Source organism: Chlorocebus sabaeus, chromosome 10, assembly GCF_047675955.1.
Source record: "Chlorocebus sabaeus isolate Y175 chromosome 10, mChlSab1.0.hap1, whole genome shotgun sequence".
NCBI lineage: Eukaryota > Metazoa > Chordata > Mammalia > Primates > Cercopithecidae > Chlorocebus > Chlorocebus sabaeus.
In genome coordinates this window covers 11,222,306-11,249,292 of record NC_132913.1, presented here as the reverse complement: position 1 = coordinate 11,249,292, position 26,987 = coordinate 11,222,306, and the positions used below count along the sequence as shown (strand labels likewise).

Sequence of the window (26,987 nt, the reverse complement as noted above, 5' to 3'; positions counted from 1 at the left end):
TTCAGAGGGCAGTGGTGTTTTGGATTTTTTGTCATATATTTTTCTTTTTGGAAAGCAGTTAAAAGAAGGACACTTGAAAGCATAGGCAAGTTTTCACATCTCTGTTGGTAGATAATTTATTAGTACACATTGAAGAGAACCTAGTTCTAAACATGTCTTAATATTTTTATTTTTGAATAGCTGTTAACTGATGATACTCTTTTTAACAGTCTTCTTCAAATAATCCTTAATTCACTTTGACATTTTCAATTCCATTTTTAAGTAAAAAAAATTTTTAAATCACAGCCTCATTAAGGTGTAATGCACATATGATGAAATTCGCTCTTTTAAAGTGTGCATTTTTTTTTTTTTTGAGATGGAGTTTTTCTCTTGTTGCTTAGGCTGCAGTGCGATGGCACGATCTTAGCTCCCTGCAACCTCCACTTCCCAGGTTCAAGTGATTCTCCTGCCTCAGCCTCCTGAGTAGCTGGGATTACAGGCACCCACCACTATGCCCAGCTAATTTTTTGTAATTTTAATAGAGATGGGGTTTCACCATGTTAGCCAGGCTGGTCTCGAACTCCTGACCTCAGGTGATCCGCCCGCCCCGGCCTCAAGTGTACAATTTAATAGTTTTTTGTTTTTTTTTTGTATATTCATACAGATGTGCAGCCATCACCATTGTCTAATTTTAGATCATTTTCGTCACTCCAGAAAAAAACAACCTACATATTAGTAGTCGTTCCCCTTTACTGCTTCCCCGTCCCACCCCGACCTCTGGCAACCGCTTTCTATTTCGATGGATTTGCCTGTTCTAGACATTTCATCTAGATGGAATCATACAATGTGTGGCCTTTATGTCTAACTTCTTTCACTCAGCATCATGTTTTGAAAGTTCTTCCATGTTGCAGTGTGCGTTGGTACTTCATTCCTTTCTCAAAAATCCACACCACTAAAAGCCTCTTGGTACACTGTGTTAGTGTGTTCTCTTGCTGCTGTGAAGAAATACCCAAGACTGGGTAGTTTATAAAGAAGAGAGGTTTATAGCCTCTTTTATTCCACTGGGCTGGGGAGGCCTCAGGAAACTTACAGTCATGGCAAAAGAGGGAGCAAACATGTCCTTCTTCACAAGGCACCAGGAAGAAGTGCCGAGCGAAGTGGGGGAAAGTCCCTTATGGAACCATCAGGTCCTGTGAGAACTCATTCACTGTCACAAGAATAGAATAGGGGTACCGCCCCCGTGATCTCATTGTCTCCCGTAAGGTCACTCCCCCAACACACTGGGATTATAATTCGGATTACATCCTACATGATGAGAGTTGGGTGGGGATGCAGAACCAGACCATATCATACATCTTGCCAAATTACTTTTCAGATGAGTTTTATACTTCTGTTATGAATAACAACTCCAGTTTCTCACCCTTGCAGGTATTTGCATTATAATTTTATATTGACAATAATATTACCAAGTGTTCTGCTCTATGCCTGGTTTCCTCATCTGTAAACTGGGATATCTGTCCTTATTGTTTAAAAACAAAAAATGGCAAAATGGAACTATAAAGAACAGAAGTATTATGTAAAATGTTACTTCTATGGTATCCTGTTGATAGTGTGAAGTGCCCATATGTGGAATTTTGTTTTTTGGCAAATTTTATTCCCCTTAAGACTTTGTTAATTACCGATAATGTTTATTTCCTCAGTTTGTAGAAGACTATGAACCTACCAAAGCTGACAGTTATAGAAAGAAAGTGGTTCTTGATGGGGAAGAAGTTCAGATAGATATTCTGGACACCGCTGGGCAAGAGGACTACGCAGCCATTCGGGATAACTACTTTCGGAGTGGGGAAGGGTTTCTTCTTGTGTTCTCAATCACAGAACATGAATCCTTTACAGCAACTGCCGAATTCAGGTATGTCTGAAATGAAATAGCAGAAGCCCCCAGGAGGCTTTTTGCCTTTTTTTACTATGTCTTAGGCTTATAAGGAGTTTGGGGCTGAGCATACTAGGAGAGGGCTGAGCTTGTTCTCAGGAATAATTCTGTCTAAAGGATCTTCTAGGGCTGGGCATGGTGGCTCACGCCTGTAATCCCAGCACTTTGGGAGGCCGAGGTGGGCGGATCACGAGGTCAGGAGATGGGGACCATCCTGGCTAACACGGTGAAACCCCGTCTCTACTAAAAATACAGAAAAAATTAGCTGGGCATGGTGGCGGGTACCTGTAGTCCCAGCTACTCGGGAGGCTGAGACAGGAGAATGGCGTGAACCCGGGAGGCGGAGGTTGCTGTGAGCCCGTGAGCCAAGATGGCATCACTGCACTCCATCTTGGGCGACAGAGCCAGACTGCGTCTCAAAAAAAAAAAAAAAAAAAAGAATCTTCTGGGGCTTTCTGAATCTTGGCACATTATAGACCATGATGATTATAATCTCTTTGGGCTTTCCTGATCTGTGATTTCTGAATGAAGTAATTTTAAGAGTCTTATTGTCCCTGAAAAAGAATGAAGCTATTCCATATACTCAAGAACTTATAATTTTGTTCCTATAAATCCTGAGAGATTTTCATTGATAAATTAACCATCTATCTTTTTAATAATTTTACTAAAAAAAAGTAGCAGATTCAGTTTGTTTTGAAGGTTATGAAACAATGACCGGAGAGTGAAAGATGTGAGTCAAAATGACCATTTGCTGCTACTTAAGGACTTCTAGCATAGTGGAGGGGTGAGAACATGGCTTTAGAGTCAGGAGACCTGGTTTGAATCCCTGCCTTGCCACTCACTGACCATGGGCAAGTGTACTTAGTGTCAGGATTTTGTTTCTTTCTCTGGAAATGCACTTGTGAGTTGAGAGATGAAATGAAAGGATGCATTAGACGGTGAATTTCATGGGGGCAGGAAGCTGGTTACCCTCCATTGTCCCCAGGCCCTGTCACAGTATACACACGTGGCACTTCCATAGTGAGTAGAATATCCATTGTTAGTTATTTTAAAATGTGGCAGTTATTCTCCATGAAGGTGTTAGAGAAGAAAGAAAAAAAAATATGGCAGTGAACAATACCTTAAGTTCATTTTGTTATAAAGAAATAGCCTTTTGGGCATAATTATTACGCTCCATAAATGTCTCTTTACCCGATGCCCTTCCTGTTTCTCCTACGTAATTGTATTTTAAAAAATCTGTTCTTATAAATGTATCTATCTGGATGACTTTTTAGGAAGCAGATCTAGAGTTTAGGAGGGAACTGAAGAGAAAAAGCCCCAAATCAATCAGTTTTTAAAATTCTTTAGCAAGTTCTGGTCTGACAGTAAGGTGCTCAGCCAGAGGTGAAAAGGAGAAAGCTAACTATCCTTCCAGGACTTGGACGGAAGCATCCCTGAGCCAGGTGAGCGCAGGTCACCCAGCAGGGCGAGTGAAAGATAATAGGGAGGTGCCTCAGAGATGCTTCATAGCTGCAGGCTTCAGAGTCGAAGACCTACTTTTCTGGAAGCAGAGTGCGTGTGTTGCAGTGACCAGTTAAATGACTGTGACTCATTATGAGAAGTCCTGTTACTTGTTAGACATTTCAGACCTTCCTAAGGGCTGCTCTGTTTGAATGTAGCCCATGCATTTATAATTGTTTGCATCTACATAGTTGTGTTTTTAATGCCTCCTAGAAGGTAAAACAGGACAGATGCACACACTCCCTTCTTCTTCCCTGCCCCGAGCCTTTTGATTTCCTGTTGTTCTGTGACTTACCTAGAAGGGAAGTGGGCAGGAGAGTCCTTTGCAGAGGATATGAAGAAATACAGGTATTTAAAGTGTCCCTTGTCCTCTCCTCAGTCACCACACGCACAGATAGTACTCGGGCGTTCTCACAGAGTAGGAGCAGGGCTCCCCTCATCATGGAAAAGGGTTTTGGTTGTTAGGTGAAAAGAGAGATCCTTAGAAGAAAAAGGACAGATGAATACCTAAAACCAGAAAGAAGGGGAAGTTAGTTCTTCTGACTTGAACTTTGCTTAGGTTTCTCACGTTGTTGGGAACAGAAGAATGCAGGTCCATTATCTGAGCCCTGTGGCTAAACTTAGTCAGTTTACTTCATACCTGTTAGCAGTTTTAAAACAGCATTTCTGTATTATCTTCCAAATAGAAAGGCCCCAATATAAAATGACATGTGAATATGCTGTCTTCCTTGAAACTTTTCCTGGAAAATATTTTATGAAGTAAGATAAATAGGCTTGTCGTTAAGAGACCAGAACTTGGTACTCCCATTTTTGGATTGATATGTTTATCAATGAGGTAATTTTGTGTTCCCCTGCAAGGCTAATGAGCCAGAAAGCTATCAGTTTTTATTGTTCATAGTTTATATTGATCACGTGACTTTTAAATGTATCTTGTTCTTTGACCCGAGTTCAAATGTAGGGTATAACAAGGCTACACAAAGCCAGTTTCAAGCATCTTTTCATCTTTTTAGTTTGTCTTAAAATATTTGCTATCTGGCACTTAAATTGACTACATGGAAATTTTATTATTATTATTATTATTTTGTAGATACAAGGTCTCCCTATGTTGCCCAGACTGGTCTTGAATTCCTGGGCTCAAGTGATCCTCCCTCCTCAGGCTCCCAAAGTGCTGGGATTACAGATGTGAACCACCACGCCTGGCCTAGAAAATAATTTTATTATTGTGAAATGTTACCCTATACCATGTAAAAATCAGTGCAGATCTCTAAAAAATACATTTTGAAGGGGACTCTTTTTAGAATATATTGGAATATAAAAATAGAAATATTCTCACTGGACCAAAATAATGGGAATGGGATATTTAATTTTTAAAAAAATACTTGGTTTTGATTAGTACTTTCAGATAGCTGACAATTTTTAGTAGATGTAAAATTTAATGTGCTATGGGAAATGGTATTTTTATAGAAGACACTTTTGAAGAACTTTTCCATAGGGCTTGTAGTATTTCCTTTCGTTTTTTTCACTTTGTAGTAGAAAAATGGTATGTATTAGAATGTGATTACTGCCTAACACATCTGTCCCAGTTCTGTGGCCTCTAACATTACTGTGTCTGCATAGAAACTGGGGGTGGGATGACATACTTGTCTTGTACACATGCAGATCTAATCAAAGCTGAAGTTTCAAAACAAAACAATATTCACCTTTCCTACTTGAGATTCCCTTGGACATTTCTGATCTGTTCAGTTCTGTTCTATAATCTATTTCATTGAGGGAGAGGGGGGAAACTGCTGGTTGTGACCCACTAGATTGGTTTTGTGATCCACTAACAGGCTGCCACCTTCCGTATAGAAAACACTGGATTTCATAGCTTTTATGTTACAAAGAAATATTTTCAGGGGAATTAGCATTTTATGGAGATAGTTCCTTTAGCTTGTTTTTATTGCAGAGATTGACCATTTTTCTTCTTTTTCTTTTTTTTTTTGTGCGTAAGTTGGGGACCCTGTTGTGATGCAAAATCCTGGGCTCCTATCCAGACACCTACTTCTGTAAGACTGGGCCCAGAAATCTGCATTTGTAATGAGTGTCCTAGGGGATTCTGATGCAGGCAAACTGAGAACCAGGCTTGGAAGACACTTGTCTCGCTCATGACTGCCTCTAGGGAGTGCTTTCTCAGAACATGCCCTAAATCTGATTATTTTTTTTCCCCTTCTGCCTTAGGAAAGGCTTTTATTTTAGATGGGTTCACAAAACTGGGGTTGTTACTTTGGTTTTTTTAGCTGCTGTATTTTTGGTGTAACACCTTAGGGAACAGATTCTCCGTGTGAAGGCTGAGGAAGATAAAATTCCATTGCTTGTCGTGGGAAACAAGTCTGACTTAGAGGAGCGGAGGCAGGTGCCCGTGGAGGAGGCCAGGAGTAAAGCCGAAGAGTGGGGCGTGCAGTATGTGGAGACGTCGGCGAAGACGCGGGCCAACGTGGACAAGGTAGGTGTGCACTCTGTGTGTTTCTCAGAAACAGACCTGAGAAACAGCAGAATGGAGGCATCTCACCTGCTGGGTTTTACGGAACCATTTATGAAAACTAGGTGAAGGTTCTGATTTATATGAATGTCTAAGCCATTATCGTGATTATAATGAGAAACATTGAGAGGATATCACCCTGTATTTCAAATAGCTCACAGAACCTTTCACTTTGTCAAGAGGTTTCATTAGAGTATGCCTAATGTGTGTGTGTGTTTTTTTTTTTTTTTTTTTTTTTTTGAGACAAAGTCTCACTGTGACACCAGGCTGGCGTGGTGTGATCTCAGTGCACTGAAACCTCTGCCTTCTGGGCTCAAGCAATCCTCCTACCTCACCCTCCCAAGTAGCTGGGACCACAGGTGTGCACCACCTGTAGCACCACCACACTGGCTGTTTTTTGTGGAGATGAGGTTTCACCATGTTGCCCAGGGTGGTCTCAAAGTCCTGGGCTCAAGTGATCTGCCTGCCTCAGCCTCCCAAAGTGCTGGGATTACAGGTGGGAGCCCCACACCCGGCCATCTATGCTTACTGTTGGTGTGGTCCTGGGAAGGATGGTGGGACGAGGCCATTGGTTTGTGAAGGCTGGGCTGGAGGGATGGACGTCATTAGCTTCTGTGTGGGCTCTTACCTCCCACAGCCTTGCTCTTCAGGAGCAAGGTGGGCGGGCCTGGCTGCTTCTAGGAGGTTCCCCCATAGGTGCCCTTGAAAGATACGTGGAGCTTCTTGATTTTGCTTTCATTGAGTTATTGGTTAGATTTGTTCTTTTCACCTTACTGTTCACTGACAGAGCCACAGTGTTCTGTCTTTGTAGTGTAGTCTGTAAATAGTATTTGCTCTCAGAAATCCAACTCTCTGGGATCTCTCTTTTTTTTTCTCTTATCCCATCCAAGCATACTTTCTCAGTCAAATCTCTGAAGCTAATAAAAGGGTGACCTTGAGTGACAATGATGAATGCTGACAATTTGAAAATCCACCTGTCAGGGGTTGCTATTGTCAGGCCTTTTTTCTTTTTAAAATTAAGGTTCAAGGTGGTTGCCACACAGCTAAAATCTTAATGCTGTACCTTAAAGATGAGGCTTTCCTTCTGCCTTGAGCTCATTCACTAGCTCTCACTGCATATCCGTGTGCTTGTACAATCTAAGCACATAGCACTTTGGCGGCCTCACAGTGGACACCTCTGCTTTTTGTTCTGCGGCATCAGCATCTGAATCCCCCATATTCCCATCTTCTGTTTCTCTTTCTTGTGCAGAAACATTCCCATTTGCCTCATTACCTGACAAGGGAGAGATTTTTTTTTTTTTTTTTGAGACGGAGTCTCGCTCTGTCGCCCAGGCTGGAGTGGTGCAGTGGCTGGATCTCGGCTCACTGCAAGTTCCGCCTCCCGGGTTTACGCCATTCTCCTGCCTCAGCCTCCCGAGTAGCTGGGACTACAGGCGCCTGCCACCTCGCTTGGCTAGTTTTTTTGTATTTTTTTTTTTAGTAGAGATGGGGTTTCACCGTGTTAACCAGGATGGTCTCCATCTCCTGACCTTGTGATCCGCCCGTCTCGGCCTCCCAAAGTGCTGGGATTACAGGCTTGAGCCACCGTGCCCGAGGGAGAGATTTTTATCCAAGCTTTATTTTCACTTGAAATGGTGCTAGAAGAACATTGGTATTGAGAATGTTGTATTAGAAGGGATTTGCTTTAGATGCACTTTGGCAAGATGCAGCTATTTGTATGTATCGTACATAAAACTATATATCTTAGGAGATACATACATGTAGGACAGATATACATATAGGATACATATATCCTACAACCTAAGTCCATTTAGTTGTAATCTGCAATGGGAAGCGCATGTTCCTTTGTCAGCTTTTCTTTATATTGTCATCTCTCAACTCTTACACTCTTATATTCTTGTGCTACTTAAAATATTTTTATTAAATTATTTTCCAGCTGTGGAAACCACACAGGAAATCCAGAAATATGCCTCATTTAAAAAAAATCAGGGAGACTCTCTCAGCTTGGAACTGTGGATGTGTATTTCCTGGATGGGTTGTCGTGTGGGGGGTCTGCGTTGTCATCTCCCCTCATCTGCTGGACCAGCTTGACCTGCCAAACAGGAACTAGCAGAGATTTATGACTGGCAGCATTGTATTCACTTGTAAAGAATTTATATGAAAGGTGTGATAAGATCAGCCCATGAACAACTTTGTCATCATTTTAAGTTGGATGCACTCCATTCCCCTCCTCTTGTCTTTTGCTGTTAGGACAAAAAGACAAACGTGTAGCATTTGAAGCTGTTCACTGTTGCTGTCTCGGGTAGTGCTTTCCTGAGAGGCTGGCGAGAAGGGGTGTTTGGGTTGGCCTGATCTAGCTGGGGGCTGGGGTTGGGGGTGCTTTTCTGTGCCTGGAGCTGGTGGTAAATGCATGTGGAGCCCCACACTCCAGAAGCTTGATCTTGCTTTTCACCAAGAAGAAGGTGTGGCCATGAAGGAGCTTGTGGTTTTGTGTGAATGTCCAAAGATAAGGACTGTGCTCAGTCCCACACTTGCAGTCTCCATCATTCTCTGTGAGAAATCTCAAATGTCTCTTCGTAGGATTCATATTTTGTCTGCTTGGGTATAATCAGTCCTCTGGCATGATTGCTGGTAGCAGAGGGCAAAACCCAAACTACTATGACAAAAGGATAATCCGTATCTAAATAACACCCTGACCTTCAAAGGACAAGTCTCATCAGTTCTTGATAAAGTTCCTCTCGGCTGACATCACAAAGGTCGGAGGAGTGGTTGTTCCTGAGATTGAGGGTGGGGGAGTGTGCGTGGGGAGGGAGACGGTGGCCAGAAGGACATCTCTCCTCCTCTGTCTTCTCAGTCCCCTAGTGCAGGAGCTTTAGTTGTTGATACTTTACGCCCTCCTCCTCCCACCCTGCTGCCTCCCCAGGGCTGCTCTTGTGGAGTTAGCTGGGAAAACTGTCATGCATAGTGATGTTCCAATCTCTGTGGGGTCCTTGTAAGGATTAAATCAGATGCAGGGGTGTCAAGAGCACCTGGGAGCAGGGACTCATCATGGCATTCTTCCCTTTCCTGGTGGTTGGAAATGCTAGAAATTCTGCTTGCTGTTATTGCTCTCAGTATTCGTAAATTTTATAAATGTGTAGATCTGTTCTATGCAAAAATACATCTTACCTTTCATCAAACTTATTGTAAGATTTTATCATTTTGAAAGCAGCCATTAGGCTGGGTGCAGTGGCTGATGCCTGTAATCCCAGCACTTGGAAGGCCGAGGTGGGCCGATTGCTTGAGCTCAGGAATTCAAGACTGGCCTGGGCAACATGGGGAGACCTTGTCTGAATTAAAAAAAAAAAAAAAAAGCCGCTGTTGCATGGCAGTGACAGTACCATGATTCTGTCCTTGGCTTGAGCAGTTGTGTGATATGAGCAGTTGCATGAGAGATGTTTGCTTTGTATAATTATAATTTTTTAAGGTTAATTTTTCTTATTTGCCCCATATCTATTGTTTCTGTTGACATATGGTTTATAAAAATCAGTTTGACTTTATGCCTTAAAATATAACTACATATCCTGCTGAGTCAAATTATTTCATTGAATCCTTCAATGCTGTGTTCACAGTGTCAGGTTAATAAAAGAAAAAAATCATTAAATGAATGGCTCTATCTTCACTATTCTTTTTACTCCTTCCTCCTCACCCCCCAGGTGTTCTTTGACCTAATGAGAGAAATCAGAACAAAGAAGATGTCAGAAAACAAAGACAAGAATGGCAAGAAAAGCGGCAAGAACAAGAAAAGTTTTAAAGAAAGATGTTGCTTACTATGAATGTCAAGGTGACGGATGAAGCCAGCTGCCCATAAGGACACAGGGCTGGGTTGGTAAAGAGAAGGCTGTGGTTGACTTCTTGCTTGTGCTTCCTGCTCTCCCCAACTTCATTCACTCAGACTTCTTTAAATGGGGAAAAATATTTTTGTGACTCAGTGGCTGGCAGAAGAAACAAGCCCATGCAAGTGGAAGGGCTGCTTTGTCAGGAGGTTGTGGAGTTTCTGTCTTCTCCCCTTCTTCCCTCCCAAAAGCTTAACTATGTATAAAGTGCCACAGGTAGGAGACAGCTGTAAATTACAGAGAGAGAGAATTGTCACAGCATCTTATTTTGTTCCTAGTTTTCTAACATTACCATCCTTTGTTTTGAACTATAAATATTGTAGTGGGTTTTGGAGGAGGGAGTGGAGTAAGATGCCCTCCCACTTTTATCAGGTTAGTAGTAGTACTGAGAAAAATCCCTTCAGCTCTAAGCACACTGAAAAATCCACCGAGTTTTTGGGTAAGTTTCTTGGCAATACCCTATGGATCTGAAACAGCTAAAAAAATGAATTTGAATTGCGCCAAATAGGTCAATACCAAGCTTCCGAATCCTCCTCACATATGAAAAGTGAAAGTTGTGAGTTGTTTTCCTCTTATTTAAATACTGGCCAATTATAGTCTGTGTTGGTTATTTTTCTCCTGTAAGCATCCTGATTTTTATGTAGGAATTTTTTTTTTGGCAGACCAAGTGAAGACTCAAGAATGGTGTACATTATAAATGACACACGATTCCACTCATGTGGATATTTTTAAGTTCTTTGGCTAAGTCCTCTCCTAACTGCTCGTCCTCTGGTTAGGCCCCTCCCTCTCCACTAGTGGCGAATGCATGTGTCTTTCTGATCAGCGTCACTGCACACGGAGGTCTACTGAGCCTCTTGCTAAGTGTCTCACACACACTCTTCCCAAAGACGCGATGAATTAAAGTTGTATTCTGAAATCATGAAGCCAGAGCCTGTGCCAGACCTTCTGCTACCTCTCATAGAATTGCTCTGTAATTCCAAATTTAAAATTAGAAGTGGAGAGAGATAAGCCATTGCCCCGTTGCCTCTGAGAATTGGCTGCTGTTTCTAGTCTAATTATTTTCTAAGATAGCCAGATAGTTAGAAAAAGATTTTCATTGATGAGATATTTTTAAACTTGCTTGCATCAGTATTTTAAATTGAGCAAACTGTAAGATTTTCATCAGGAAAGGAGCACTGTGGTAAAAAGCCCAGTATTCACATTTTTTCCCAGTTTTCAGAAGTGACATTTCATATATAGGTGCCAAAAGTGAATTGGGGTGCGGAGAGCGGGAACCTTTTGAATTTACGATTATCACAGAGATTGTAGAAATTATGATCTGACTGGAAAACGATCCTGTATCCCCTCCCAAATAATCATGGGCTTTTTTTTTGAATAAAAAAGCAGACAAATAGACTTTCTTGGGATTTCAGCCTTTTTATTTTATCCTTTTGTCATCCATGTGAAATGCAAGTACTCCAGGAATGGCCAGTTATTCATTATTGTTCTTGTCAGGAATTCTTCAATATCTGACAAACTATTTCAATTAATACTTGAGTTGGGGGAAATAAAATGATAAGTATCAGCAGTCATTTTAACTTCATGTTTCCTCCATCTCTTCTTAAAATTTAAAAAGTTGAGGGTAATGACACTCTTGAATTTTTGAAACAAGCTTTTTGTTTTCATCCTTTTTTGCCATCCAATTGATACCAGTTCTAGTCAAGAGTGGGTAACTCCATCTCTACTAAAAATATGCACAAATTAGCCAGGCGTGGTGGCAGGTGCCTGTAATCCCACCTACTTGGGAGGCTGAAGCAGGAGAATCGCTTGAACCCTGGAGATGGGGGTTGCAGTGAGCCGAGATCATGCCACTGCACTGCAGCCTGGGCAACAGAGCAAGACTCCATCTCAAAAAAAAAAATAAAAATAAAAATAAATTTGGAATGTGTACAAGTGAATTAAAGATGTTATGACTTATTTCATGCTATAGAAATTATACTTGATATATTCTATTAGTATATTTCTACAATTATATTTAATTGGATAGCCGTTAGAAATGGATCTTCTAACAAAATAACTTGTACATATGAGATTCTTAGCTATTGAAAAATAATGAAGCCATGCTGCTTATAAATTAGAAACACACTCACTAAATGTTTAGATATGTCCAGAGCTTAGCGCTATTTTAAAAAGTATTTATTTTAGAACTATTTGAGCACCTACTTGGTGTCGAGCTCTATTCTAGGTGCCGGGGATGTGGTGTTGAACAAGATAGGCAAGATCTGCACTCCCCTGGAGCTTAAGCTTTAGTAAGGAAAGAGAAATGAAAACATCAGGATAACTGCTTTAATGAAAATTGAGCAATATGACAGAAAATGTCTCTAAGGCATAGAGCTGATTTAGACTGGGTAGCAAACAGGCTTCTCCAAGGGAGTGATTTGTGAACTGAGACTTGGTCACCAGAAGGAGCCAGCACTGTGAGGAGCGGGTGGGCTGGGTGCAGAAGCTTTCCAGGCTACAATACAGCTAGTCCCAGGATCCTAAAGTGTTCAGGAAGAAACCCAACGACCAGTATACAGCTGGAGTACAAGGGCGCAGGAGCAGAGTATTAGAAATAGATGTAACAATCTGTGATTTCATCAAGTAATGTGGGGGAAAAGTATGTTGACATAATTTTCTACAAGTGCCCTATTAAATCTAAGGCACCCTGATTACAAGACAACATAAACAATTTATGTACCAGTAGGAACCCTACCAATTAAATGAATTCATCCTGATTCCAATGACATAAAAATGTAGGAGAAAATGGGTCTTTTAGATTAGGTCAATTGTGGCATATAATTTAAATGACAACTGAAATATAAAACTCACCTCTGTTGGTCTATGAGCTACCTTCTCATAAAGCACCATAGAAGCTTAACAATGTTTGAAAAGTACTAATATGTTAATGTTATAGCAGTAAACTTGACCTTGATTTTTCATTTTAAAAGTTTATTATTATTATTATTATTATTATTATTATTATTTGAGACAGAGTCTCGCTGTGTCGCCCAGGCTGGAGTGTAGTGGCCGGATCTCAGCTCACTGCAAGCTCCACCTCCCGGGTTCACGCCATTCTCCCGCCTCAGCCTCCCAAGTAGCTGGGACTACAGGCGCCCGCCACCATGCCCGGCTAATTTTGTTTTTGTATTTTTTTTTAGTAGAGACGGGGTTTCACCATGTTAGCCAGGATGGTCTTGATCTCCTGACCTCACGATCCGCCTGCCTTGTGATCCCCTCCAAAAGTGCTGGGATTATAGGCGTGAGCCATGGCGTCTGGCCAAAATTATTACTATTATTTTATGTTTGCTTGAGATGGAGTTTCGCTCTTGTTGCCCAGGCTGGAGTGCAATGGCACGATCGTGGCTCACTGCAACCTCCACCTCCCGGGTTCAAGTGACTCTCCTGCCACAGCCTCCCAAGTAGCTGGGATTACAGGCATGTGCCACTACACCTGGCTAATTTTGTATTTTTGTTAGAGGCAGGGTTTCACCATGTTGGTCAGGCTGGTCTCAAACTCCTGACCTCAGGTGATCCGCCCACCTTGGCCTCCCAAAGTGCTGGGATTACAGCCATGAGCTACCACGCCTGGCCTAAAATTATTTTATCAAAATTCTAACTGCATGGGCTTTAAAGTCCAGTGGCCTGGAAGTTCTTGTGATGGAAGGTCTTCAGTTTCACTCTTTTCTGCTCCAGCTTCAAAGCTCCCTTCTAACCCTTTCTACTCTCAGCTCATTCACTGGCTACTCCTATATTTCTAAAGAATCATCTTATGCCATTATTTCTTGATTTTCAACCTCAGACCTTTCCAGTAAGGACTTGACATGACAGACAAGGATTTAGCTCACCTGTTCCCCTCACCCCCAGTTACCACTGTCAGCAGTAATTTCAGTTTTAATTCCTTCCTTGGTGACTGCCATACCTTTAAAACCATACGTTTAAACTTCCGTTTTCTTATTTGGTCAACTCTCGAAAGTGCTGCGTGGTTCCCCACTTGGAAAGGTGAGGGTGTGAGCAGTCCTGCCGCCATCTCTTGACCCTGTCTCCTTCCCAGCTCTTGTCAGTTCTTTCTTCTTTGTTTACATTATCAGGATGGATGACATGGGCATTCCATTCTGTGACCATAATTCAGGCGTTGGTGCTTCCTGTAGATTAATTCTGAAAGTTGAACATCAGTCGCGGATGATGTGGTTATTCTCACTTATGTGAACCTGGCTCATTGCCGAGCTGAGCACTGTGCAGCAGTCGCACGTCCTTCGCCGTGCCGTGCAGGCCACCACTTGAAGGAGTATTTCTAGTGTCTGGTCCAGCGGGCTGTTGTTGGCTGCCTGGATCACGCCACGTGTGAGCTTCAGCTTTGGTGGTTTCCTATGCAGTGCCCCTTCACCCCCTCGCCATTTTTCCTGATGTTGGGCTGCTTTTTTCTTGAGAGAACACTTATGTGCTCTCTTCCCCCTCATGCCAGTTTCTTTCTCTATTGCTTGAAATCTGCTTCCATTCTTCTGAAGATATTCTGCTTAGAGCTCATGGGTTGTCCGATCTAATTCGGACTGGTTACTTTGTAGGTGGTGAGATTTGTATCGGACATTTGGGTCAGTTCCACACTATTCTGAATTTCACGTTTTCCTTTCTTGGTTTTCATCCTTGTTTTGCTGGAGTGCGTTTTCAGGAAGGATGTGCTGCAGGAGAGCTTTCAGAGTCCCTCGGCATGTGTGAGAGTGTTGGTACTTTCGCCCTTTATTTGATTGCTAGTTTAGCTTGGAGTAAAAATCTGGGTTCAAAATCGTTTTCCCTGGGAATGTGGAAGGCTTGGCTCAGAGTCTTGGAGGGTGCATCATCGGTGATCAAACTGGTGTAGCCCTGTCTGGTCGTCCCTTTGCAGTGGGGGCCCTGGCTTTTCCCTCTCTCCCGTTATCGGGGCCTTCTCCTTATCTGCAGGGTCTGAAATGGACACAGCTGTGGATCTAAGTGTGGCTGTTTTGTGACTCATCCTGCTCGGCAGTCGGCAGAGGCTTCCAATGAAGACTCCTGCCTCTTCAGCTCTAGAAAAAGTATTTTTGAAATTATTTGATCACTTCTGTTTTCTCCTTCCAGAGCTCCTGTTACCACCTTTGGAACCTAGATTCATATCTGCTCCATCCGCTTCCTATATTTTCCATCTTTATTTTCTCAAATTTATCCTCCCTCCCTGTGTTTTTCCAAGCACTTTACTAAGCGCTGTTGTAAGTTCTTGAGATAGAGCAGTGAGCAAAACAGACAAATTCCTTGCCCTTTGGAAGCTTACAGTAGTGGAATCAACTTTATCTTCTCACTTGTTCACCGTGTGCATGTGTGAACAAAAGCTTTCTTTGTCTTTATTTGTTCCTTTTTCACAGCAACTGTTCTTGGCAGCCTTATGGATTCAATATCTTGACTTTCGAAGGATATTAGATCTTTTGAAAGTTGTGTTTGTATTCACTTTTTCTTTGTTCTTTATTTTTTAAGCTGCAGTTTTCCTCATGTATCTGATGATTCCTGGTTGTCCAGCCATATCCTGGATGCCCAGGCTTGACTTCGGGGTGAATGGGTAGAAAACGAGTCATAGTGCTGGGACTCTCTAATGCCTAATCGAGGGAAGGTGTGCTCTAGGGGCCAATGGCCAGGCTGGATGCCTTGGTTCACTCCAGACAGTTTCTTCCAAGAGAAGAGCGCTGGTTATGGACAGAGCTGCCTGCAGGGGTGGGGTGGACCGTGTCCCACACAGACCTCTACTTAGGCTGTCTCTAGTTACGCACCGTGGTTCTGCTGCTCCATCTGTCAGTTCAGACTGAGCCGGTCCTGGTGGGCAGGCAGCCCTCCTCTCAACAGCTCCTTCCTCATTGAATGGCTCACTTCTGGGTTTTGGCTTTTGTAAATTTGTCAGATTCACACATCAGCTAGTGACCCTTCCATTCTCTGTGCCCTTTGGGCTTTTTAAAATACTATTATTTTAAGAGAGACTTCAGGAGAGACCAACTTTTGGGCTCAGCTTTCCATTTTGCCCTGGTTTCATTGTCACAAATACTTAGGATTTCCTTTTTCTGCAGATCAAAGTTAGAGTGAACACATTGATCTGACTTCATGCAGGGGTCATTTTAAACTTCATGCAGGGGTCGGCCTCCCAACCCAGGTTGGGGGCCTATGGCAATCTCTGTTCTCCAGGAGTATGGACCTCAGCATTCAGTGTAATTTTTCAGACAGGGTCCTGCTTGGCCACCCACAGTGGAATGCAGTAGTGCAATCATGGCTCACTGCAGTCTTGAACTCCTGGGCTCAAGCAATCCTCCCGCCTCAGTCTCCAGAGTAGCTGGGAATGCAGATGCATGCCACCATGACTGGCTAATTTTTAAATGTTTTTTGCAGAGATGGGGTCTTGCTGTGTTGCCCAGATTGGTCTTGAACTCCTGGGCTCAAACGTTTCACCTGCCTTGGCCTCCCAAAGTGCTGGGATTACAGGTATGAGCCACCACGACTGGCCTGGCCGGTTGTCTTCTGATATCAACTTTCAAGTGAGGGAATTGCAAGTTTTCCCTAAGCCTCTGTTGATTACACTTATGTGTTTTGCCTTTACCTCTTGAATGATCAGTTTATTACCTGTGTAGGTACAACCTGAACTGCCTATGTGGAGTAGTACATCCTTTGTCTTATCTTTTTTTGAAATGGAGCTGATTTGGGATGTTCTCTTGTTTTTATATGGTCAACAAATCTAAGCTAATTTACCTGTGCTGTTAGCATTTTTGTAGATTTTTTGTTCTCAGACTCGGGACGATCCTGCTTGCCAGCTGCAGTTGGTGAGTTACCTGCTCCTCGGTGGTGCTGTTTTTAAAATGCATATTGCCAGTGCAGACTTCCTGATTTCCTTTTGTAAGTTGCTACACAAGGCCCACTTTGAGGACTTTTTAGAAAGGATGTAGTAAAAGTTTTAATACTAATTTGGGCCCTTGGGTTTAAGGCTGGCCTTCTCTATTTGAGTAGATGTGAATGAAGAAAGAGACTTCCTGCAACATCCCTCTGCCCCAGCCTTGTCTAATTCACGCGCTAGAGCTTGTCCTGACACACTGCAGCTTGCTGTTAATTTCTACTTACTTAGTTGTGTGCCACCAAGCTAGACGTGTTCAGTCACACTGACAGTACTGTTAGGATGATTCACTGCCACACTCAAGTCGGATGGGGCCTCTGGTTGTGTCTGAGAAGCACAGAAACCTGGCTGAGCTGAGGATTTGGCCTCCGGCCCAGGTTGGTGAAGGCTCTGTGGCCTGGGAGCAGGAACAGAGCCCCCTGCTGCCAGGAGGGTGAAGCTGCTTCTTCGCAGTGCAGCCTCCACAAGCCTTCTCAAGTGGCAGTGATGAAGGACCAGATACCTGAATGGTCTTCAAGTTCCGGAATCCTTAGGAAAGTTAGCGTCCATCAACTTCACATATTAAAACAAGCTTATGGCTGGGTGCAGTTGCTCACACCTGTAATCCCAGCACTTTAGGAGGCCGAGACGGGCGGATCACGAGGTCAGGAAATCGAGACCATCCTGGCTAACACGGTGAAACCCCGTCTCTACTGAAAATACAAAAAATTAGCTGGGTCTGGTGGCGGGCGCCTGTAGTCCCAGCTACACAGGAGGCTGAGGCAGGAGAATGGCGTGAACCGGGGAGGCGGAAGTTGCAGTGAGTCGAGATCGCGCCACTGCACTCCTGCCTGGGCCACAGAGCAAGACTCCGTCTTAAAAAAACCTAAAAAAACAAAAAAACCAAGCTTACTTATTTCTAGTAGTTAAAAACATCTCAAGGTGAGTGTTGCACAGGAGTCAAAGGGATGAGCTGGTTAACTTCTTATGGGCTAAGTCATCAGTTACTTCTTGTGTATTTTCAGTAGTTGCAGCTGGGAAAGCTTCCCTAAAATCTGATTTATGCAGTGAAAACACATGTGTGATATTATTTGAATCCTGTAGTAAAACTCTGTGAGTCTAGACTGCCTTAATTAGCCACACATTGGTTTGAGTGAGAATCTAAGACAAGAAGATGTCCTGACCCGTGAAGTTTATTCATCCCGGCCCAGCTGGAAACGGAGCCCCGGGCCAGGGTTTCTCAGCCTGGGGGAGGCTGCGGCATTCTGCAGGGGCTGGCACTCAGTGAAGTGGGGGAGGTGCTGGGGACTCGATTCTGGCTGTGGAGACAGCAGTGGAGTGTGGCTTCCTTAAAGGCCCTGACTTCCTGGGTCAAGATAACTAAGATACCTGCATAACTGTAAGTCAGCACTTTTCCATGTGCAATTGGCCAACTTATCAACTCATCTGTGCAAATTATGTTCTTTATTAGGGAAAAATTGCTTTTGGTGTGTGTATGGATTTTTTTTTTTTCCTGCAGAGATTCTTGGATTGTATGGGTGTAGGAAAATATCCTTCTTCTTTTTGTCTTTTCATTGCTAAGCCGTATTCCTTACCTCAGGCACAGGGCAGGGGCTACATGTTCCAGAAACATACATCAGTCCCCATTGCGGTCCGCTTCCACTACTGCCAGGCTGGCTGGGGCAGCCTGCAGACTCCAGGGACCTCCCCCTGCACAGTCAGAGGCTGTTTCCAATATTTACAGCATTGCCAGTTCTCCCGTGCCTGAGCTTTCTCCTGCTTCTCCTTTCACCTCTCTCCCTACTTGGGGTCTCACTCCTTTACTGCCCACTGTGGTGGCACACGCCTATAGTCCCAGCTACGTGGGAGGCTGAGGCAGGAGAATCGCTTGAACTCTAGAGGCAGAGGTTGCAGTGAGCCGAGATCGCACCACTGCACTCCAGCCTGGGTGACAGAGCGAGACTTGGGGGTGGGGGGGAAGCTTATTGACGTATAACATACAAATAATAAAATGTCTTTGTGAAGCCCCGTTCTGACCCTGTCCTCAGTCTTAAATACCGTGTAGCTGCTCTGCAACCTTTCTGGACACGCCAAGGGCTTTCCCTGACGCTCCTCATGAGCCCCTCCCGGCTCCTTCTGCTGCTTCGTGCTCCTCTCAGTCCCTGTTGTCACATAAGCCCTGTGAGCACAGAGACCATGCACTGTTCACTCTGTATCCCCGGGCCCTCTATTGATGTGGACTCATCGCGGGATCTTCGGTGTCAGCTAAACTAAACGGAATGAGTTAGCTTAAATGTAAAATCATGTTGCCTTGAGGAAGTGCTTCGAGTTTCTCTCTGAAGCAGGGGCTCTCTTTTGAGGACTGGTACTAAGAGGCAAAGTGAAATAAGAGACAGCACAGTGATCTTAGAAGTCTGGCCAGGTTCTATTTCTCTAAACCCGGATTGGAGGACTGATTGTTTTCTCAGTGAGAAAGTTTTCTGCTAAGTTGAAAGTAGACACTTGCCGTCTGCCTTGCCGCTCCCCACCCTTGGCTCCGGTGGCGGTCCTCACGTTCTTTTCTGCCCTGTTTTCTTTCCTCATATTTGCTGGCCAGCATGCCTTCTCCCTGGTAGCCCCCAGAATGTAGTTTTCCATTTCTACTTTTCAGCCTCCTCTGCTTCCCTCCTTGTTTTCCTGACCTCACACGCTTTGGAGATGTGGTCTGGTGGTCGTGGTAGTCTTCCCACTCAGGTCTCTCCCTGTTTCTGTCCACTGTAGGAACCCCTGCCTTGGCAGCTGGCTTAAGTACTACCCAGATTGCACTCCTGCTCGTCGCCTGCAGAAGTAAGTACAACTGATTTAGCCAGCGTTAGAACAAACGATGGAACTGCCCCAAATGAACACACACCTAAGTGAGCCATGGCGCACTAATGCTGTGGAAATGCAGCTTTGGATAAGCCTCCTCCATCCCCCGCTCCAGTTGTTTCTCCAAACCCCTCCTCCATAGGGATTCTAGAGCGCTCCATCAAAGCACCGGGGGACCTCACCCCATCTGGATGCCTGCCATCCCTCCACCTGCGCCCTTGCCGTTCAGCACTCCTTCTCCCTGAGCAGTGCCTGTGCTTGGCATAGAGAGGTTGCTCTGGCTGAGGAATCACACGCAGCTCTGTGAATTTCAGCTCTGCCCCATGTGGGCTGTGTGAGCCGGCACATCTGTAGAACGAAGGTGGTTAGAGTGGCCTCACAGGTGATTGTAAAGATGGATGCTATGCAAAGCCCCTTCATTTCCCCTCATCGCTTTGTGCCTTTTCTCATGCAATTCATTCTGCTGGGACTCTTACTCTCCTCCAATTTCTGACACAGTTCTACCCATCCTTTCAGGGCCACCGCCCCGCAAAGGTGCTCCTCCTTCCACACAGATGTCCCACATCTCGAGCTCCACACCGTGCACAGCAGCCTGAACCCCTCCTGGTCATCCTTCCTGGTCACCCTATTGAACTCTCTGCAGATGTCCCTGCTCTTTTCCTAGAACCCCTGGCGTGCCTTCTTCGGCTCCTCCTGGTCATCTCCCTCTACTCTCTGTGCTCTGATTGCCATCTGACCATTCTCTTTGGCAGGGTTAGGGTCTGCCCCATGTGCCCATCCCTGTTGCACCTGACTCCTTCAACAGAGGGAGCTGTCAGCGTCAACTACAGGTACTTTGACAAGAAGTTGACTAAACCTGTGACACAGGGAGTCTTGTATTCCATATTCTGACTGTCTTGCATAAAAGTCTTCTAGCAATCTTTCCATGTTATGGCCTGTGAAGAAACTTTACATTTCAAAGAGGCAAGAGACCACTCACCTGTGACTAGAAAGCAACTTTAAAAGTTGAAATTTCTGGCTGGGCGCAGTGGCTCACGCCTGTAATCCCAGCACTTTGGGAGGCCGAGGCGGGCAGATCACGAGGTCAGGAGATTGAGACCATCCTGGCTAACACGGTGAAACCCCGTCTCTACTAAAAATACAAAAAACTAGCCGGGCGAGGTGGCAGCGCCTGTAGTCCCAGCTACTCCAGAGGCTGGGGCAGGAGAATGGCGTGAACCCGGGAGGCGGAGCTTGCAGTGAGCTGAGATCCCGCCACTACACTCCAGCCTGGGCGACAGAGCGAGACTCCGTCTCAAAAAAAAAAAAAAAGTTGAAATTTCTTTCCAAGTCCCTTCTTGGAATATGTGTGAAAGGTACATGTCTAGCTATGAGAAACCAGCTGAGTGTCTGCACACACAAAGTGTGCAAGGAAGATGTGTTAAGTGTGTGAAACCTGTGTGAACCTGAAATTCAAATTCAGCCTTCGATATTGATTATATCGGCTTTGTGGGTGTCTAATTCAGAGGGTGGGCTTGCTCTGCCAGCCTGTGATCAAAGGCTGAGAGAGCTTTCCTAAGGTTTTACGGATGCTAGGTCCAGGATTTAAACTCAGGCTGAGCTTGCGGCAGAGGAGCTTGGCCTGGGTGGCGCTGAGTGGGTGGTTAACGGAAGGGAGTGCCCTAGGTCGGTGAAGAGAATATGTCAGTATATTTCAGAGGTCCTGGGTTTATAAGCAAGCAGTTTATAAGCACCTATAGGAGGTGAACTTTGATTGTTACCACGCAGATAGTTATGAACTTGAGTTCAGAGCTAAATCAGGGAGAAAGTAATCCTATAGAACTTCTGTTTAACAAAAGAAATTAAACTTTTTGTACTCTACCTGTTCATTAGAAAAACAAAGAAAACAAGAATAATCCAATCAGAAAATGAGTCTCTGACAACTGATTTGATCAACTTTGAATTTACATGGTAGCAAACTGCCTTTGGGGGGACTGGTTTGATGGGATAAGGTAAACTTTTCCATTTAAAGAGAGTATGTGCTGGTAGATAGAGATCCTTTGTGTGGTTTTGGAAGAACTGAAGCCCTGGTTTTAATAGACTTGTTTTTCCAAAATCTCTTACTGCAAAATCAGAGTAATTCTTGCTGGGGCAGGTGGTGGGGGGCAGAGGTTTTTTTTTTGTTTGTTTGTTTTTGTTTTTTTTTAAGATGAGTTATTTAAAAATATGCCTTTGAAGAACTGTACAGTGTGATTTATCTGTTGTCTGTATTATTTGGAATGTTCATGAGAGCTTCTTAAAGCATTTTAAGGTTGAAAATTGCATAGGCTTTAAAAGATTTATAAAATATATTTTATTTACTGCTATATTACATGGGTTTATTACCAGTAATAAAGAGGTATATTTAATATTTGCTCTGTGGTTCTACAGCTATTTATTCTGTTGCGATTGCCAGAATTCTTGTGTATTGATAAGCACTCTTTCTAGACAGTTGTCTTTGAATCACTGTAGCTTTTCTGAAAACCCCCCTCCCCGTTCCAGTGCTTCATGGACGAACAAAACCAGCGAGGACCACTAGGGGTCATTCTTCTGCCTCGTCAGGTGTGCAGAAGCTCCCCAGGGCACCGGAGTGTGTATCCAGAGGCTGCTCAGTGTCCACCAGGCAGTCCAGCCAACAGGAAAGCATGCATAGAGGGTAAACGAGGCTGTCAGAGACGCTTGTGGATTCTCCTTTCCCGGAAGGAGGGTGAGCCCAGCAAGCTCCTGGGTAGATCTGTAGAGTCAGTTATGCAAAGAATATTTGTCCAGTGGTTATCTGTGGAAACTCCTGTGCCGGGTGACTGCTAATGTGGGTGATAGTAGGGCTTCAAGAATAAGTAAACATGAGCCTTGCCTTTAATTACTTTCCAAACTTCTAGTGCTGCTGGTCTTTTCATGGGCAGGAGCATCCCTTCTACCAACATCCTACTGTGTCTCATGCTTTGGGCTAAGCACTGGGATACGAAATGAAATACACACAACCCTGACTTCAGGAGTCTCCACATTGTTGGAGAAGATGAACATGTATGCTGATAAAAGTAATACCACGAAGTAATGCACTAGCTAGCACAACTGTCATCATGTGCAGTAATACTCAATGCTAGCAGTATGCATTTGTGTCAGGAGTAAGTAACCCAGGCTAGAAAGGGAAGGAAGGAGGGCTTCTTAGAGGAACTGACGAGATGAGTCTTGAAGGGTGGGAAAGGAGAGAGGAAGGCAAAGAAAAGAAGTTTGTTCAAGACAGAAGGAGACTGTGAGCAAAATAGAAGCGGCGAAGCAGCCAGCTGTGTCTGGGGAGCTGCATGCGGTCCCACTGTCCTGATGGGAAGATAGGGAGGCCAGATGGTGGCAGGCTCTGGGAAGTCGCATGTGGAGGGGGACCCAACTCGTTTTGAAGTGCCTTTGGGGAGTGGCTTGTAGTGGACCACACTGGAGCACAAACACATCCAAGCAACCTCTGGTCACACCCATCCTCCACCTGCTGCCACCTGCAGACTTCATCTTTAAGGGAAGACTCAGAGCTGGCAGGCCGGGTTGTAAGGATTGTTTGTATCAGGGTTGGGGGCAGCCTGTGGAAAGAACTTAGGCTTTAAATAGAGCGGCCTGAGTCTTAGCAATGAAGCTCTATTCCCATTTATGAGTTCCTCAGTCTCTCTGAGCATCATTTTCTCATAGTTTTTCTTAAGTGGGGATGATGGCATTTTACTTTTTTGTCTCTGGAAAGATGTAATGAGTGTGTATATACATTTATATAGAAGATTTAACTATGATAGATGCTGAGTAAAACAGTACATGATGATACTCATCTCCACTAGCTACACAAACACACACGTATATTGAGGCAGGGTCTCACTCTGTCACCAGGCTGGAGCGCAGTGGCGCGATATTGGCTCGCTACAGCCTCAACCTCTTTTTTTTTGAGACGGAGTTTCGCTCTTGTTGCCCAGGCTGGAGTGCAATGGCCCCATCTCAGCTCACCACAACATCCGCCTCCCACGTTCAAGCGATTCTCCTGCCTCAGCCTTCCAAGTAGCTGGGATTACAGGCTCCCGCCACCATGCCTGGCTAATTTTTGTATTTTTAGTAGAGATGGGGTTTCACCATGTTGGCCAGGCTGGTCTCAAACTCCTGACCTCAGGTGATCCACCCACCTCAGCCTCCCAAAGTGCTGGGATTACAGGCGTGAGCCACCGCGCCCGGCCTCCCAGTGACTTCCATGTTTGCCTGGCAGGTGATTGGAAGGCTCATGGTATGCCGTCTGACCCAGAGGCTGCAGGGAGATGAGCAGGTTTCTGGAGAAGGAAGGAGTGAATCGTGGGAGGGTGCATGTGAGAGCCAGCCCTGTGTAGAACTAGAATGTCGAGGAGGATGCTTCAGGGCTCTGGTGAACAGGCTGTCCCCTGCCTCCCCGCCAGGGCCAGGCACCCGGGGCTCTCCTCCCTGCCAGCAGCTCCTCTGCGACTCAGCACCTCCTCCTGCATTTGTCTGCTTTGCTGCTGTGACCACTGACTGATTCCCTGTACACATCAAGTGTAATCTCTGACATTGGACACCCTTGTTTGGTCGACGTATTAGTTACCTCTTGCTGAACAAATTTAGTGGCTCAGAAAACACACATTTATTATTATAGCTTATAGTTTCTGTGGGTCAGGAATGTGGGTCCTGCTTGGCTGGGTCCTCTGCTTAAGGTCTCACAAGGCTGCAGCCAAGGTGTCAGCTGGACTCTTCTCCTCTGGAGGCTCGGCAGGGGAAGGACACACTTCCAAGCTCCCAGAATTCAATTCCTTGCAGCTACTATAAAAGTGAGTTTTAGGCTGGGCGCGGTGGCTCATGCCTGTAATCCCAGCACTTTGGGCAGCCGAGAAGGGAGGATCATGAGGTCAGGAGTTTGAGACCAGCCTGGCCAACATGGTGAAACCCCGTCTCTACTAAAAATACAAAAAAATTAGCCAGGCGTGGTGGCAGGCGCCAGCTACTCAGGAGGCTGACGCAGGAGAATCGCTTCAACCCAGGAGACGGAGGTTGCAGTGAACTGAGACCACGCCACTGTACTCCAGCCTGAGCGACAGAGCAAGACTGTCTTAAAAAAAAACAAACAAAAAGTGAGTTTCAGTTTTTTGTTGGCTGTTAGAGGAGGCTGCCCTCAGTTCCTAGGGTCTCCCATGTTCCCTGTGCTGTGGCCCTCCCCACAGGTCATTCATGACATAGAAATTGGCTTCTTCATGGCCAGCAAATTGTAACATCATGTGGTCAAGATAGAGTGCCATCCATCACACTGGCCGTATTCCATTGGTTAGAAGTGAGTCATGGGTCCCGCCCACACTAGCGGGGAGAGAATTGCACAAAGGCAGGGGTAAGTACCAGGAGGTGGGGCCCAGGGGGCTGCCCCAGGCTCTGTTGCCACAGTGGGCTAGTCACTCGCCCATGCAAAACAGACCCCGAAGGCCAGGGTGACTCCTTTTGGGTCGGGACTCAGTTCTGGGGCTAGACTGCTGTGGCTAGAAGTGGGTTAGTTTGCTCAGCCTGGAGCATGGCAGCCTCTTCATGCTACCTGCCTCTGGGCACCTGTGCCAAGGGGTCCCTGGCATTGCAGGCCCAGGGCCTCATGTCCTGTTCTCTGGGACCCAGAGGCGACAGGAATTTGCTTGAGTTCACACAGCAGTAAACATTGTACTGGTAAAAACCTGTGAGCTACTCATGAGATTTGCTTTTTCTAGGTAAGTGGGTGGTTTGGGTAGCCTGTTTAAGGATTGACATTGGCATTCTTTGGATGCTGTCTCAGCTTTTCTCATGTTGCACCTCCTCAGAATGGGTAGTAACACATACATTGATTTTGTTTGTTTGTTTGTTTTTGAGATGGAGTTTCGCTCTTGTTGCCCAGGTTGGAATGCTATGGCAAAATCTCTGCCCACCGCAACCTCCGCCTCGTGGGTTCAAGCGATTCTCCTGCCTCAGTCTCCCAGGTAGCTGGCATTACAGACATGTGCTACCACGCCCAGGTAATTTTGTATTTTTAGTAGAGATGGGGTTTCTCCATGCTGGTCAGGATGGTCTCAAACTCCTGACCTCAGGTGATCCACCTGCCTCGGCCTCCTAAAGTGCTGGGATTACAGGTGTGAGCCACCGCGCCTGGCCAATTTTTCTGTACTGATTTTCAACACTTATAATAAATCAACTTTTCAGTAGCTGTTTTCTCATCTCTGTTTAAAATACTCAGCATTCCCCATTTTCTGAAGCTACAAATAGTTTTCACATAAATAACAGTAGTTTAACAAAAATCTTTAACACTGCATATGAGAACTTTGTCTTGCTAATTTAAAGAAAAAAGTCCCTTGGCTCTTTTTTTTTTTTTTTTTTTGGAGACAGGCTGTCTCTTGTCTCTGTCTTCTTTGAGACAGGATGTCACTTGTCATCCAGGCTGGAATGTTGTGGTGCCATCATAGCTCAGTGCAGCCTCAATCTCCTGGGCTCAAGCAATCCTCCTGGCTCTGTCTCCCGAGTAGCTGGGACTACAGGTGTGGCCGGCTAATTGCTTGATTTTTTTTGTAGAGATGGGGTCTTGCTATGTTGCTTAGGCTGGTCTCAAACTTCTGGGCTCAAGTGATCCTTCTGCCTCAGCTTCCCAAAGCATTGGGATTATAGGCTGGGCATGGTGGTTCATGCCTATGATTCCATCACTTTGGGAGGCCAAGGTGGGCGGATCACCTGAGGTCAGGAGTTCAAGACTAGCCTGGCCAACATGGTGAAACCCCATCTCTACTAAAAATACAAAAATTAGCCAGGTGTGGTGGCGGGGGGTGGGGGCACCTGTAATCCCAGCTACTCTGGAGGCTGAGGCAGGAGAATCGCTTGAACCCAGGAGGCAGAGGCTGCAGTTAGCCGAGATCGTGCCACTGCACTCCAGCCTGGGCAACAGAGTCAGAGTCTGTTTCAAAAAATAAAAAGAAAAAAGAAAAAAAAGAAAAAAAACCCAAAATAACCCAGAAAGCATTGGGATTACAGGTGCCAGCCACCGTGCCCGGCCTCACTTGACTTTTCTGTGCTTCACCTTTCTCATCTGTAAAATCAGGGGGGGGCAGTAAGCCATTCTCTGTTTCTGAGGTACAGAACTTCTGGGACTTCCCTCTCCCAGGCTTGTGGTTAGGATCAAAGGAGAACAAAGCACAGATGTTGGCTGCTCAAACACACACCAGGGGTGTAATCACACCACAAAGAGTTCCATTGTGATGCTGCAGCTATTTTAAATAGAGTTGCTTCTCTTATGTCTCAGACTTATTTGCTTATAATGCTTCATTTGTATATGACTTTTCAGAAACCTGTTCTATAAACTGAGATTCCCACACTGATTGCTAAGCCCTAGCACAGAGGCCTAGCTAGGTCACCGAAAAGGTTTAATGACAAATTTGGGGTCTTTGCATTCCTGCTTGTAGATTTTTGATGGAATCT

At 44.8% G+C, this 26,987-nt stretch overlaps 1 protein-coding gene across 5 annotated transcripts in view; it reads left to right on the top strand.

Moving 5' to 3' along the window:
• The window catches only part of RALB (RAS like proto-oncogene B), a 41,378-nt gene extending 30,181 nt beyond the window's left edge, over positions 1–11,197 (top strand). For all 5 annotated transcript variants that reach the window (XM_037988096.2, XM_007964696.3, XM_007964697.3 and 2 more), the window contains exons 3-5: positions 1,680–1,888; positions 5,714–5,891; positions 9,623–11,197. In XM_037988096.2, coding sequence (XP_037844024.1) covers positions 1,680–1,888; positions 5,714–5,891; positions 9,623–9,742 — 507 coding nt within the window. In that variant the 3' untranslated portion in view covers positions 9,743–11,197. The remainder of the gene's footprint in view (positions 1–1,679; positions 1,889–5,713; positions 5,892–9,622) is intronic.
• The last annotated feature ends 15,790 nt before the right edge of the window (positions 11,198–26,987 follow it).